This window comes from Palaemon carinicauda, chromosome 45, assembly GCF_036898095.1.
Source record: "Palaemon carinicauda isolate YSFRI2023 chromosome 45, ASM3689809v2, whole genome shotgun sequence".
Lineage (NCBI taxonomy): Eukaryota > Metazoa > Arthropoda > Malacostraca > Decapoda > Palaemonidae > Palaemon > Palaemon carinicauda.
In genome coordinates this window covers 30,858,296-30,875,456 of record NC_090769.1, presented here as the reverse complement: position 1 = coordinate 30,875,456, position 17,161 = coordinate 30,858,296, and the positions used below count along the sequence as shown (strand labels likewise).

Genomic DNA, 17,161 nt, shown 5'->3' with positions numbered 1-17,161 from the left:
CAAATAAGACGCAAGTTACATTTATCAGAAAAGAAATAAATTTACATTTATCAGATAATAAATCAATCTTCAAGTCCGGGACGCAATATTTAGTATTCATGTACTATTTACGTATGGTCTTTTAGGTGGGGAAAAAAATTATTACCTACAATAGGTTCATTATCAACTCACCCCATTATCGATACGAAACCCCTTCATTACAGCCATGTTTCTCCTTCTAAGTCGTTCCTTTTTCTTTTAATTCCTTATTAATCCTGATTTATCAAAGTCTCGGTTAATACAGCTACCACTGTCAGTGATTCCTATTATTCGTTCGGTAATCCGCCTTTCAACTTCATTAGGCTTAAGAAATTACATTCCAGGATAATTTTGCTTTTCCAGGCTACAAGGATTCTTGAACTTATAGTCCTGCACGGTTGTCTGCATTACCCTCTACTCCTACTTTTCCCTTCGTGGTTCTGATCAAACCTAAGTATCATATACCCATTCAATCACGAGTCATATTGATAAAAACTGACCAACGTAAAATTCTGTTGTCCTATAACTGAAAATTATCAAAATAAATCCCTACTAGAGTTACAGTGCTATCAAACTTCAAGTTACGATCAATCTACAAGTCATCTCTTCCTTTGGTCTGACAGAGATTTTGGTTCATTTATGGAATTCGAGATCTATGGTCCAGCACCGGAGCCGGAAATATAATTCGAGGCCAGTTGCAACTGGAGGGAAACCAAGCATGACTCATTGAGAATGTCTCAGTGAAATATACATTGTTTCGTATTACTTTAATTAACAGAGGAGTTCTTCGCTCCGACCGTAGCTCTAGCTAGACGAGAGAGAGAGAGAGAGAGAGAGAGAGAGAGAGAGAGAGAGAGAGAGAGAGAGAGAGAGAGAGAGAGAATCCGGACGGGAGTGAAACTATTAGAGGAAACTCTTCTAATCTAATTTTGAAATTCAAAAAGCTATAACTGAGCTTCCGTACGTATTCGCTTAGAATTTGTAAAAAGAAAAAAGTCAGATTTTCTGTCATCCCCAATCAATGTCTTATGGAAATTAAAGCGATGAAGCAAACCTCAGTTTTCGAATTAGCTTTGTGCTGACTGCGGGATATTTATGAAGGAAAAAAAACCCGTTCCGATTTAAATAATTCAAATGGTCGGTAACCATCACAGTGTGGGATCTAGAGTGACGAATGATGTAGACTATAGTTACCTATAATACTATTGCTCCTCCTATTATTACTACTTGATTACATACGTTGCTTGACCCATATACTCAGATGGCTGGAAAGTTAATCTGAAATAATGATAGGATAATAGATATTCCCATTATATATAAATATATACCGTACATTCACAAACAATCTTGCATGAATATAGTTGTTTATAGCTTTACCACTTTAGAAACATGGTGGGCCTACTGTTCTGAATACAAGAAAATAAACTTGTGAATGTAAATTCTTATTCATTTCCTTGTTTCGTTTCATCACTGTGCTATTTTTCCCTGTTGGAGCCATAGGGCTTATAGCATCCTTCAACTACGATTGTACTTCAGCTTGTAATAATGATGATAATGATAATTACGGCACTGGGAAGATGAGATCTCAATATTATGAAGCAAAGAAGGTGATCGGTTCGTTACTTGCGCAAGGATGTATAACTTATGGTTAAAATGCCAGATCGTAGTCTTGCTTTTCCTATCTTTATTCATGATCCACACGTCATTATGTTTCCAGTACTTGGATGACAGTTTTCTCGAATAGCTTAGTTGTACTGCAAAATTATTCATTGGCTGGAATAAAGAAAAAAAAAAATAAGGCTAAAAGTAGATGCTAAATGGAGCTATAGATAACATGAGTATAATGGAAATGGCCTCTGTGATGTTATTAAACATTTATATCAATAAAAGAATCCTTATCTACCAAAACGAAAATAAGCCCACGACAATTTTTCCATGGAAACAACCTTAGTTTTAGACTCAAAGTTGAAACAGAATCGAAAACATCCATTCAATCACTGACACTTGTCCAAGAAAGAATAATGATTTCTCATGACAGAAATCTTCGGGGGCAGGGGCTGCGAAGGGGGAAAGGGATAAGGCAGATAGAGGAGGAGGAGGAGGAGGAGGATTACGGTGAGCACTGTTTCTGAAGTTTCCAAACTCTAATGGATGATCTGGGGGAATTAGGTCACTCGGGCGCTGGAAATCCAGGAATTTTCTTTCCTCGGTGCCGAGACAAATCATATACTTTGAAGGTCGTCACTGGTCTTTAAAACGTATGATGCAAGCGAATATACATGTATAATCCGTAAATGTTTACTTCACAGCACATTTTCACTTGATAGTTTTCTTATGAAAGTTAATTTAACGGACAAACTTTAGATTTTAGGCAAAATTTAGCATCGCAAATTTGAATCCTTTTTGAGAGTAGAATTTGGTTCTTTTTACAATTTTGTCACTTGATTGAACATGTATGTATGTATGAATGTATGTATGTATAATAACTACAAATGATATCTCTTAAAAAGCATGCATTGAACCACATGTACTCATAATATTCGTAAGTAAATGAGAACATACTTCATAGATTTCTGTCCCTATCCAATCATGTAAGAATGAATAGATGTATGAGTGTCTATCAATATATCTATCTATCTTTCCATCTATCGATCTATCTATCTACAGTATATATATACAAACACACACATATATATATATATATATATATATTTATATATAATATAAATATATATAATATATATATATATATACATATATATGCATATACGTATGTGTATGTATGTATGTACATTTATGTATGCAAATATTTGTATGCCTGCCATAATTAATTTAGTAAGGGGAATACCTACTTTTACATACAAATATTTATGCTTATGTTGATAAGTGCCTGCATATGTACACAAATCTAAATATTTCAGAATATGTATGTGATATGGATGTAAGCTTCGAAGAGTTTCTTCACATATACAAACATGTTTGTTTTACGTATGCATGGATGAACGATTTGTACTTATATATAAACGATGATCAATGTTTGTATGAATCTTTAATGTGTATATCCACACCTGGGACAGCCCCCTACATTTCCTGAAGCTGTATTAACAAGAAATACCCATCAAGGGAAGTATATTTTGTTCCGTTTGAGGAACACCGTATAATTACAATCTAAAAACCATCTAAAAATAAGGACGAACTGGAGAATGCTTCGATTTAAAAATTTAGAGGGAAAGTATCCTTATACATCGTCACTTGAGGTTAAAGATTATTCAAGTTCAATGACGAAGAACAAGATTATTTATGACAATGTTTGTCATAGAGAAATTAAAATGAATGAAGCCCTACAAGAATAGAACAGATATAAAACCAAGCGAGGTCTAAATTATAAATTATGTCGTCATTCTCATTTTCATCTCTGCAAAAAAAAAAAAAAAAAAAAAAAAAAATCGGGCAGATTTGACATAGCAACTGGCTAAGGCTTTATGAAACGGGCGATCTTTAATCGTGATAAAGCATTAAAGATGGTTTTATTTAATTTCTCGAAAGAATAAAACTTCACAATACAGTGTCGAAGAAGGTACATATAAGGGGAAAGTAAGTCCTTATATTATCAAGGATGCCATTGCTGGTATAAAAGTTTGACATACGGTAACCAACGGCTTAGTAGATAAAGATACCAAATACTAAAGTAATACAAAAGAAGCTAGCAATACTAATAACAGCGAAATGATAAATAAGTTAGATAAATAAACTACTGCAAAAACACGAAGTCAAAAATGCCAATTACTGCAAATATCCAAATACAATAGAAGTTAGAAATACCAATTACTATAGATAAAGAAATAAATAAAAATACTAGAATACACAAATACAAAAGAAGTAAGAAATACTAATAACTGAAAAAAAAAAAAAAAAAAAAAAAAAAAAAACGTAAAATGGCTTTGGTTAGATAATGCAAGACTAAACCTCCAAACGAGCACTGATATCATCCAAAACAGCGAACGAATGCAAAGGACAATTCGACATTGATACCTGCTTAATCTTTCATGTACAGCCAAGCTCAAATTTGCGCGGGTACTCTCACCCATATGTGAGTCTAAAACACACACACACACACACGCTCTCTCTCTCTCTACACTGGGAAAATAAAAGTCAGCAAACGTCGCTATACTTTTGAATTTGACTTTGTGATCGGTTCTTATTTTATCAACGTTGCATTATGGTACTAAAAAAAACATCGTAATATGACCTGTTCATAGTGATGGCAACAGTGATGATGATGATAATAATTGTAATAGGAGTGATGATGGTGATGTTTATGTTATCAATATCATAAAAGTAGATTTCCTACATAGAGGATACCAGCTATTTACATATCAACCCAAAGCTAATTCTTGAAGTTCTCACCTGAATTATTGATTATTTTCTTAATAATTTAACATTCACAGTGACTAACAATATCATAACAATGCTCATGTTTAGAATTTAATTCAACTAAAGAAATTATACATATATGAAAACAAGACCAGTCTAATATCTTCAAGTAGAAAATGAAATGTTTTTCTTTTATAGCACGTTTTGTTTTATATTCAAATATCACGTATTTTCATTCCATTAAAAAGAGGAAAATTGAATAGATGAGATGTTTTTAATACTTTCCGTCTCATATTTCATGTCTCTTAATTATTTTTCCAGAATTTTATACATACATATAAACTCGATCTGATAAACAACAATAGAAATGCATCTATCTTATACCTTCTCTTCAAAAATATACATTTCCAGCAGCACTTTCACTACAGTACATTCTATAAGTTCATACTACATTATAAGTGCAAGAAATAACTGTAAGTCTATATACACGTGGTTCTATGTCTTATAAGACTTAATGAATACAAAGTGTCTATATATACTGTATATTACTAATCATACTGATATCTAATGTCAACTATTAAATTACACCTTGATCAGACCCTGTCACTCAGATTCTGTCTTCTTTGAGCCACCAATTTTATTATATGCACATTACATACACAGGTATATATATATATATATATATATATATATATATATATATATATATATATATTTGAATTACACCTTTGTTATTCTTAGCTCAGTCTCGTACACTTCCCTTATAGTTGCAGTACCATGAGATTCCCTAACACTTAAGGGCATCTCCCTCTTTCTATTGTATTGCTGAAGGAAACTTGACCCAAGGCTGGTATTGCATCAACTCATTAACCTTTAATATGAAAATCTGAGGTCAATGGTCACAATGATGATTGCAGCTGAGTGAGAGCTCAATCTACTGCAGAAGGAAAGGGACAGCTTCCTCCAGGTATTTAGTAGCGTCAAAGGAATTCAATACTACGGCAGACTGCTGAGCCTTGGGACTACATAGTCAGTGAAAGTAATGGGATGTGCAGCGCGAAGCCTGAGGTCGGAGGGCATGCGGGTTGAGGTATTTCGGGTGGAAGGCGCCGAGGTTGTCCTCGTTGGTGGAGGAGTTACCGGCCCAAGGGGCTGTAGGAGGGCGCGAGAGGCAATCAGGACGCGTGCATCCAGCACAGGAAAATCCTTCGGGAAAGCGCAGTTGAGTAGATACGAGTCGATGGAGGGAAGTGAGGAAGGCGCGGTTCATCAGCCAGTACACCACTGGATTGATGGCCGAGTGCGCATGCCCGAGAATCAGGGTCACCTGCATTGCATGCTGGGTTGCTGGACATTCCCACCACGCCCACGCCATTAACGCAAAGATGTAAGGCAGCCAGCAACTGGCAAACACTATTCCCAAAATCATGAGTAAGCGCGCCAGCCTTCTCCGAGTTTCAACAGAATGCCCCCTGTAGGAGGTGAAGATGGACGCTGCATTTGGGGGACCACGTACACGCATGCGCCGATGGGCGCGGATGATGGTATGAATGTTTCTGGCTGGTTTTATTGCGGCTGCAGGGCGAGGTGGTGGTTGGGGCCCTTTGCCTCGACCAGCGTCTCTTGGCAGCTGCTGCTGCTGAGTAACAGGAGCACCTTGCAAATCAAAGACGGCCCTCTCCTCCTCCTCTTCATTGGCCGAGTCGACGCCACTGGATGAGGCCGCAACTATTTTGTGATTGTTAGGTCCCCCCACACTGCAATCTCTAGCCATGATTATCACCTGACGTGGCCGAAGGTTCATTTTAGTGTCATCAGCTCCACGACGCCTGAGAGACGCGGCGACCGCCGCATGGCAGACAATAACAGCTCCGCAAGGCAACAAATGCACCAACATGGCAACGGCAGTGTAGTAAAGTATGCGGAGGAGACGGGAAGGCCAAACTTCCCCACACACAGGTCCAGGAGTTCTTAACGAAGACACGAGACCCCTTGGCAGTGCCAACAGCACCGCCAGTATCCAGAGTATCACCAACAAATGCACTGTCACAGCGGACACTTTCGGCGCCATTTTCGGCCGACGCACTGCCAAGTACCGATCCAGCGCCAGGAGCGAGAGCGAAAGAGTAGAGGCTGCGTGAGCCGTGCTCTGAGCTGCCGACAGGAGGGAACAAAAGATGCCCGGTGCAGTCCAATTGATGGAAAGAAGGTTAGTTGTAGCAGCTGGTAGACATAGCAGTGTCACAAGGAGGTCTGCTAAAGCCAGTGAGAGCAAAAGGGCATGGCGATGGGCTGCTAGCTGTTGCTGCTGGCTAGATGAGCCTCGGCGCCAGACTGATGCGGCGACAGACACATTGCCCAGCACGCCCACCACTAGGACGCCAACCTGCAGCGTGGCGAGTGTCACGCCTTCCCAGCCAGAACTTTCCTGAAAGATAATAGAAGTAAGTCATCATGATGAATATATATTCAAATTTATTCTGATAATTGAATTATAGAAATAACGTCTATGAAAGTCAAAGAGGGAAGGATTTATATAACAGCTTCAAAATTGAATCTTTATGAAAAAAGCAAGAATAATCAATTATATGGTGGTAGCACCACTAAAATGATGATCAAATTACATGACCCCAAACATACAGGCACACAGATATATATATATATATATATATATATATATATATATATATATATATATATATATATATATATATATATATATATATATATATATATTACATATTTGCGTATCTACATACTGATGAAAATGTTGACGATAATAGCGACCTTGCAATAAATTGTGGAAACAATTGTAACTTTTTCAAATAACCACAAATACAATTATATTATCAAATACTTTGAAAGCATGATCAAGGGTTGGTTAAAATTCCAAACCTTGAACATTGCACTTTGATTATTTGAACAAAACCAGGCAATCGAATAACCAAGGATAGCTTATTAAAGCTCAAAATGTTCTGTCCGAACAACAAACTTACCGGAGGTACCAAAAGGCTAAGGTTCCCGAAGGCAAAGGGCACACCAGTGGCATTGAGGGCAGTCTCAAGCCGACCCGCCAGATCTGAGCCATTCATGACGTCACGACATCCAAAGCCTTGACGAGAATGACGTAGATGCTTTAGCTCGAAGACTGAACCACTGATCAAGAAGGACGGGAGAGGGAACCATGGCGTGTGAAATCGCTCTTCGGGGAGATGGGATACAAGATTCCTTTAACATCAGCTGGAGAGGAAAGATGTGTATCGTATTCCCATTCCAACTTAAGCAATTCTCAGCGTCTCTTGTTCACAGAATCTATATAGTCAATGTTGGTTTTGTCCCCTGAGGTAAAAGGGGTGAACATTTATAGTTTTAGATAAGTTTCAACAATATGCACTATTGCTTAAGTTTGACTAATATACATACAATGATTCACGAGGATATTTTGTAATATTCTTCGCTGAAGATTGAAAAATACCTATATATAAACGCACTCACACACACACACACTTTCAACGTAATTTGTCAACAAAAGAAAATGGAAGCTTTTGTCATAAAATGGTCATTTTGTTCTCTACTTCATAAAGTCTTCAGCTTCCAGTAAATAATACCCGCTAATATATGAAGGGTCATTTTCTTCCTCTTTAAATAATTTGTACCTTGCATAATGAGCCTAATTAGAAAATGATTGCGAATCCTTTGTGGAATAACACGAGGAGGTCTTGCACTTCCTATGATTTCATTCCTGAATTTCAAGTCTTATTCTCTAGTTCAGGTTTTCACTAAATCGGATGATGGCCAGATATATCCGAAACAGACTTAAGATCTCGACGTTATATGATGGCATTATGGAAAGTTTCCGGTTCAACTCCAGTCAAGAGACGGACATCTTTCCAGCTTTCCAGGTTTGACGTTGCCGCCATCCTGGATGATACCAATTCTGGCCTTAGAGGGGTTTAGAAGGGCCCTCAGTCGACCACTTGAAGCCAGGTGCAATTGTTGGTGAAGGTGGTGCCCCCAAGATCAGAATTAGGACTTATAACACGCCATTTCTACCATTCCAGGAAGGAATTGTAAAGGCGAATAAATCCTTAGTATCCTTGTACGAGAATTCTTCTGAAACTGTCATATCATCGTTAAATCTGACGTCTTTCCAAAATCCTCAGTAAATACGTTTTAAATGAAATATTCATCCTATTACTTCGCATATTCATCATTGAAAGGCATTCGATGAACGAATATAAACTCGCAGCTATCATTTGCGGTCAGTATCAGACGTACACGAATTTGTTTCATCGTTTATCTAAACATCTCACGGCTTCCATAGAGGGCGGAGAGTTGGTGTCCTTCAATTATCCAGACAGTTCTTATCTCCGGGATAGAGGTACCTCAACTACGATGAGTGATCTGAAATGAAACAAGAGTGAGAATACATTAGTATGGATGTACTGTTTCTTCGGATTTGATATTAATACATTCAAGAACAAACCTATCTATTTATCTATCTATCTACACACATACACCCACACACACACACCCATATATATATATATATATATATATATATATATATATATATATATATATATATATACATATATATATATATATATATAAATATATAAATTCTCTCTCTCTCTCTCTCTCTCTCTCTTTGGTTAGTAGTTACCTTTGACTGACGTAATTTAGCAATGATATTACTGACTTCTCTCTAGGAATTACCTTTGTTTGAAGTAATTTACCAATGATATCACTGATAAAGCAATTGCTCTCTCTCTCTCTCTCTCTCTCTCTCTCTCTCTCTCTCTCTCTCTCTCTCTCTCTCTCTCTCTCTCTCTCATTCAAATTCACAATTGCTACAAACCTAATCTTATACGAATGAAATAGGGAACCAATTTATCTCGCGAAAGGATATATCTCAGGTGACTGAGACACTGACAGCGTAATGAATCGGATTTGGCTAAGGACACACAACATTCCCAAACAATACTGGTATACAGTAGCAGGGATTTATGTACGGCTAATCCGAATGACGTTGAATAAATAACATTAGTTACGCAGTAAAAAGGATTTAGGCAGTATTTTCAAATAGTGAAATGTTGATGTTTGTAAGTATGTATGTCAACACAGTGAGGAGGCTTTAGAAAGTCTTGTTTACCAAATTTAAATGCTGGTATATGTATGTATATATGTATGTATGTATGTATGCATGCATAGATTCACACATGTATATGAAATAAACTGCTTTACAAATATACAGTACATTGAACATGTTTCATAAAATAGCAACCTAAAGATTGGTGCTCACTGAGAATATGAACACAAGTACTGAATAATTCAAATGAATTGTTGTATAATAAATACAGTATATTCATAGCAGTCATCAGAAATATGACGCAACATTCATCTCACCACGCCATAGTCACATGGCCAAAATTTGTTAAAGACGAAATAAAGACTAATGAAATCTTTCCAAAGTGTTTTTTTTTTTTAGTTTTCTTTGTGTGGAAGAATGATCAGGGCCATGATTTTTGGAAAATCTGCAGTCAAAATGCAAATTTGAAAAGAATCTTTGAGAGTCAATTTGTTTCTTATTTCCTTATTCTTTGCTTTGGGATACTAAAATTCATTCTAAAATGTTTTCAATGAATCTCTTGAGCTTTACATCCCAAGTACTATGTCGGTTTCAAAAGAAAATATCGAAATTTTTTAGATAATATTTTACTTGCAACGTTCTTATATCGTAAGAAATGCATTATGTTAGCTTGTTTTTTTTTCTAATTATCTAAATGTGATGATAAATATAGGATTAATACAGATTATTTATATTACACACAGAAGAAATAAATATATGGCTATACATTATGGTTTCTATGGTAGAATTCGTAAAATGCAGACGAAGAATGATGATGATATTTTATGAAAACCACGCAGAACAGCGAGGATGTGTTCAGTTCAATTCACTTTTAAGTGAATAATTCAGTACGATTAAAGAGGAAAGGATATGAGAGAGAGAGAGAGAGAGAGAGAGAGAGAGAGAGAGAGAGAGAGAGAGAGAGAGAGAGAGAGAGAGAGAGAGAGAGAGAGAGAGCAAGCATCGTACAATTTAAAACCAAAAGTTATTGTATAGCGAATAATGTTGTTTTATAATATTAAATTTTCAAGTAATTGATATACAAAATAAAGCAAAGAAAAACATTTATGATACCAACGATTTAAATTACATATATTTTCTCTTAATTACCACTTCAACATCCTCTCCATTTTCGGACCTTTAATCACAGCGAGTAAAACGCTTTCTAGAGGAATGATTGACTGATAGTATGCAATACAATGGTGGCACAATTACTATGGTCATCAACTACGGAAATATATTGGTAATTTGACAATTAGGCTTTCCGACAGATTGATTTCATGATCCAAAATCATTTTTTGGACGGGAATAAACGTAGCGTTCCGAAACAGTTTCGTTAATGAGTAAATAAAGCGTAATGGTGGTGTTCTTTTCAATTATTTTTATTCCTTTTATTTTTCAATGTCCTTTGAGTAGTTTACCGAGTGGTGATTGTTATTATTACCATTAAATTTAATATTGCTATTTCATGGTAAATTGTAACTTAGTATTGTTATACTTTTAATAAAACAAATTGTTTATATCATAAACATTAATGTTCAAGCCAACCAATTATTATCCCTCTTGTTATTATCATAAAATTCATAGGTCACTTAACAGTGAATTATTATTACCAGTATCATAATTCAGGCAGTAGTGGCAATAGCCATAAAATACTTCTAATGGGACGAGTAAGCTTCCACGAAAATGATTTTGCCCATTTATGAATTACAACAGAAACGAATTCTGAATAGGAATTCTCTATATTCATGTATCTATAAGGAATATTGCCCTTACAGTCATGTTATTTATCTTTCTATATATTTATGCACTATCAATTCATATCCTATGGGTAAAGGCAGATTACAGTGCGGTACAAAATTGCCTTTGCCATTGGCCCCTGTGATAAAAACTACTTGAGAGAGAGATGAATTTATTTTCGCACCCATTATTTGGTCCTCATAAGATGAGGAAAATACAGAAAGCGCGGAAGATAACAATATGCAAATTGACTAACGCAACCAAAGACACCATGTCTCTCATACACAAGCACAGCGGCACTCGCATATACATATAAACATACGCACTTCCACATATCTTTCTCTTTCTTTCTTTTTCTCTTCACACAGACTGAACGACGACGCACTTTGAGACGAAGGAGCCAAAGGGGAGAGATAAATTGAGTAACGGTGACCTTTTATCAGAATGACAACAAAGATAGAGAGAAGGAGGGGGTCTATCAAAAGAGGAAGGAGAAGAAGAAGAAGAGGAAGAGGAGGAGGAAGACTAGTAGCAAAAGAATAGGAAGAATAGGGGTCTCAAGGGGTTTTGAGGAGTCTTTTTGAGAAACAGGAGTTGTTGTCTCCTAGAATCTGGCCGAGGTTTCTCCAGTGCCACACAAAACAGGGTCGGTTCCTAATACGTCCGGTTCTCTTCGACATCTAAAGAATATTAAGTCCACTCTTTAGGGACTTTGTTCTTGACAGGTCACAGATGACGTTTAGTGCATTTTGGTGTTGGAAGACTTTGAAACAGGTTACGCTCTATTTGTTTATTTTCTTTTCTTCTATCTCTGTAATTACAAAGATTTCATGGCTAGCTAATTGAACCTCATTATAATTTTCACAAATTTAAACTTCAGCAAGATCAAATATGATCTGAAAGGGTATCTATTAAATTTAAGTGGCTGTGTCAAAATTTTGATAAGCAAGAATTGTCAGCATCGCTTTTATTAACCAACAGCCCCTTCCTCCATAGATGGGGATGTTTGCATTGTGAAACGTTAAATGCCACTTTCTCTAAAAAGAGAAGTATTTAATCAGATGATCTTACCAGTTTTAACTTATGCATAAAAAACTTGGAGCCTTACTAAAGCCTTAGAACATAAGCTAGTTACAACTCAAAGAGTTATGGAAAGAATAATGATGGGAATAGCATTAAGAAACAAAAAACAGCAACATGGATACGAGAGCAAACTAAAGTAAAGGATATTCTACCAACATGTAGGAAACAGAAATGGACATGGGCAGGATATGTAATGAGAATGAGAGATAGAAGATGGACATTAAGAATAACAGAATGGTTCGCGAGAGATTGCAATAGGAGGAGTGAAAAGAAGAGAAGACGATGGGTTGACGAACTAAGAAAGTTTGCGGGGTGTGGGCTGGCATAGAAAGACCATAAATAGACGCAAGTGGAAGGACATGTCTAAGGCCTTTGTTCTCCTCTGGATTTATAGCAACGGCTGATGATGATGTTTGTGTACAGAAGCTTGATTTTCCTTTTTACTCTCGTAACAATAATATTGTCATTGCATTTAACAATATTATTTGACGTCAGTCTAGAAAATACAATCAACCAATCAGTCTTATCCACCAATAACGGTCTACGACCCTCTCCGTTTCTCAGCAAGTCGGAAAGACTTCACCATATACGACATTTCAACTTCTATCAAACTTTCTTCCTCAACTTCCTTATATCCTAAAGTTATCATTTTCTTCAAGTTCATCATCTCGCTCCTTCTGTACACCATAGACAGCTGCTTTAAAGTTACTCACTGAAATTCTTATGCGATTGGTACAGTTTTGTATGAAATAGGAGTTTGTTTTTATCTGCAGTGACCAGAAGAACTATCGATTTTGAGTGGGACTCGAACCCCAGTCTGGCAATCAGCAGACAAGGACGCTACCACCATTTATTTATTTTTTCTTCCTTTCCTTTTTTTATGTAAGAGTTAACCGGCTCCTAAATTAAAAGAAACAAACAAGAGGCTCAGGAGATGAACCAATCTTATCAAATGAGACCTAACAATTTTCTCAATCAGAATCTCCCAGGAATAGTTTCTTTCCGTCAGCGAACCGACGTTATGAATATTCAGAGGGGCTTCGATGTAATCTTCTTTTGATAGGGATAACGATTTCTTTTGCCCATCAAACCGATGGGTCTTTAGACGCTCGAGAGGAGCGGAGAGGTCATTCATTGGCCTCCCATCGCTTACCAGCATCCCGGTTGGGTGACATCTCGGCTCGTCGATGATTTGCTAGGGTTGGGGGCTCGGCGTTTACGGCATAAAGGATGATTGCTCGACTGATTGCTCGACTGACAGGCGAGCATATCATCTACATCGCGATTTCGTCTGTTGACAATTCTATGAAGCCAGTTCACAAATGTGTGAGAAAGGGTGACAGTTTGTTTATTAATTTTCTTTTGTTTGTTTGATTTGTTTTTGTATTAAATGTTCCCAAATTGTTTTCTGGCATTATTTTTGTTGGATATGTAAGTCATGGAGATTTGGCTTTACTTAGTCTTTGACGCTAATTGACGTTATTGTTTTTCTTTTTATCAAACTTTGTTTTCTTTTTTTCTTTCGACCTTTTTTCTTAATCCTTTAATATTAAAACATATTGTGGTGGCTGATGTGGTAACGTCCCTGACTGGTGAAACCCAGACTGGGGTTAGAGTCCCGCTCAAACTCGTTAGTTTCTTAGGTACCTGAAACCTCATCATCCTTGTGAACTAAGAAGGGGGGGGGAGGGTTGTGGGAGCCTATAGGTCTATCAGCTGACAGCAGCCATTGCCTGGCCCTCCTTGGTCCTAGCTTGGGTGGAGAAGGGGCTTGGGCACTGATCATATGTAAATATGGTCAGTCTCTAGGGTATTGTCCTGCTCGATAGGGCAATGTCACTGTCCCTTGCCTCTGCCATTCTTGGGCGGCCTATAAACCTTTAAATGATCTAGAAATACTATTCAAAAGCTAAAAAGGCTTTTGAAGTTTATTTCCTTCTGTATATAAAAATTTGAAGAGCACAGCTGAGGAAACTGGATATTTGGCAGAAAACCTATAATCTAGAGCAATTTGCAACAGTTTAAAACATTTTGGAGGGAAGGGGTGGACAGATAAAATTTAAATCAGTGTACATGTCATGGATTGTTCAACATTGCTGATTAAAAGAGTTTGGGTATATGAGCTTTTTAATATCTTTGATTAGAATTATCCACTCGAGTTATACATTTTAAATTTCTAATTAGAACCCAGTATCATTACGAAAACAGTTTCTCTAGCAATTTTATTTTATAGTGTTTAATGCTATTTTTTCGTCATACACTTGTTTTAGTTTATAACAAACAAAACTTCATTGAAATATTCGAATCAATCATAAAAAAAAACATCTAATAAAAATATAATGAGTTGGTAAATTATTCTAGGAATTTTGTATTTGATAATGAACTATACAATAGAAACAAAATTATGGTATATTAAAGTTCAGAATAGGAAAAAAAGAACCCTTATATCACTTAAGAAAACAAAATACAAGATTTATAACATAATAGAAAAGAAAACAATAATTCCATTTGAATCCAGGCACTCGACTAGATCTTTTGTCAGAAACAAAGAGCTCAGTAACTAAGGGCTAACTTATGTAAAGTAGTTTCATGCCACATTTACACGGAGCAGTTGGGGGCGATATTTCCTGGTGTTTAACTGACCTCGCGATGGAGGGAAAGATCTTATAAGTTCCATTGAATGCGGCTTTTGTTGTTGATATTGTTAAAAAGCAAGAGAAATTATTCTACTTTCAAATTGGGCTTTAAACTCCAGTCATTCATACGAATTCATGCTCAATTAGAATTGCACAATTCTGTGACTCGTTAGAATATTGTGAAGAGTAATTTTTTCAATTTTATGATTTACTATGATGTATAAGTAAGTAATCATCTTCAAACATTAAGAAGGCACGCCCACACCTGCCCTAAAACATGTGTTAGCAACAATAACACGAAAACATGTTTTGCAGCATTTTGCACACAATAGTTTAACAAGTTAATGATTATGTTGACAGCATGTTAGTAGCAGAGGTGAAGTGAACAGCAAGTCAACACGTGTTAGGTTAGTGGGCACCAAAATTTTAGCTACTGAGGACGTCTTATTGGCAGCTGCAGTGGCGCTAATATTGAGTGAAAGAAGAAACAAGAGAAATTCTACGGCAGAGAATGTATACAGAAAAAGAGAGTATTATAAACATTATGTGACTTATGTAGCGTAACATGTTAGGTGTACACCATGTAGAATCGTCCACACCACTGCTGTTAAAATGCTGCAAGCTAGATGCACGAACTTCTTGTAGACATGACTTTTAAGACTTGTTCCCCAGCTTGTTAGTGAGCTTACTAACTAGGCTACTTGTTGCTAGCACATGTTCGAAGGCACGTGTGGACGTGCCTTTAAGAAAGAAATCCTTAGGAGGAGAAGAATGTACGTAAAGATTTGACGACTATTACATTATCCTTATCAATTTCTTTTCTCTCTGAATATTCATATTGCACATTTACGTTCAATTGTCTTCTTCTCTAACAAAATTCCAAACGAGAGAAAGCCCTTTGATCTACAACGAAGAAATTAAAGGCTATAATTAGCTCAGATGGAATTCGCCGAGTGGCCGGGCTGATCACGATCCCAAGTCTGAAAGGAAATCGATAAAGGCTGTTTGGATGTGTTGCAGCAAAGCGCTTACACTGATTGAGATTTATTTACTGATCCCAAGACGATTTTTCCCCCTTCTTTTCTCTTGGGGGAGATACCAGCCATAACGATCAGCTTTAACCGCTGAAAACGTACGGGAGTTGAGCAGAAAAATGATATTTCAGCTTGTCGAAGCCATGATTAGCTATCATAATAGCTACCATCTCCTTCGTAGATATTTCAGTAGCGACTATCGAGTGGCGTTTTAAATGTCAGATGGGGATCGATGGTATCTATAATTAGACTTAGAGTACGTTTTTTTAGTTCTTCTTCTTGACAGTGGCGTCTGCAACTTTAGCACTCCAAGATTCATTTCAGTTGTGTCTTTGGTTTTGCTATCATTCTGATGAGGTTCATACGGAGGAGAAAAATAAACTACTGTTTAAAATGTTAGCTGGTTGCCCCGGTAAGTTTGTAAACCACAACTTTTTATTTTCTACACTACAACTTTTTTGGTTCTAAAGTCTTCGAGAGAACTTTGGTTTATGCAAAGTAAATAAGCCTGTTTCTAAAGTCAACGCTTTAAAAAACCATAGGTTTTTAATGTTAGTTAAAGTAATTTTCAAATATTTATATGATTTTCAATTGGTAATAGTGGTTCTTTTGTACAAGTAGCAGTTTATATCTATAAAAAATATATATATTATAATCCTTTAACTAGTAAAACTTAGAGATAAACAATATAGCCCTATACAATTCCAGAACAGTATCCCATTTATTCTACGCAAGAAATTACACGTAGACCTATCTAATCAGCACACGCATAGCAAAGAAACCTTTTAATAGAACATCATCCATATTGAATGAAGGCCCACGCCACAACGGTGTTAAAGCCATTAGCATTGTTAATGTAGAATGACAGAAAAGGACAGACAAGAGCAACGCGGCAAGACAGCGGTTCGAGGAAAGGTCAGCTAGAAGGGATTAATTCTCCTTCCACGATATATGCCACTGAATAACTCTTCCAATATTTGTATGTTTGTATTCACGTAAATAAACAGTATATACCGTATATCTAAATTTTATCGAACCAGTGGTCTTCCGATACAACAATGAAAGCTAGTCCTTCAAGGCCACAAATAAAAGATGCACTTTTACCAGCAACAAGATCTTCCTCGGACGGCTTTAATTACGTCTTA

At 36.5% G+C, this 17,161-nt stretch overlaps 1 protein-coding gene across 1 annotated transcript; it reads right to left on the bottom strand.

Moving 5' to 3' along the window:
* Window positions 1–5,121: 5,121 nt before the first annotated feature.
* LOC137634977 (probable G-protein coupled receptor No18) lies at window positions 5,122–8,574 on the bottom strand. Its single transcript, XM_068367573.1, has 2 exons — window positions 7,389–8,574; window positions 5,122–6,820 (listed from the first exon to the last, which is right to left on the bottom strand). Exons 1-2 carry the CDS (start codon window positions 7,482–7,484, stop codon window positions 5,423–5,425), a joined length of 1,494 nt encoding a protein of 497 aa, XP_068223674.1. The 5' UTR covers window positions 7,485–8,574; the 3' UTR covers window positions 5,122–5,422.
* Between the last annotated feature and the right edge of the window lie 8,587 nt (window positions 8,575–17,161).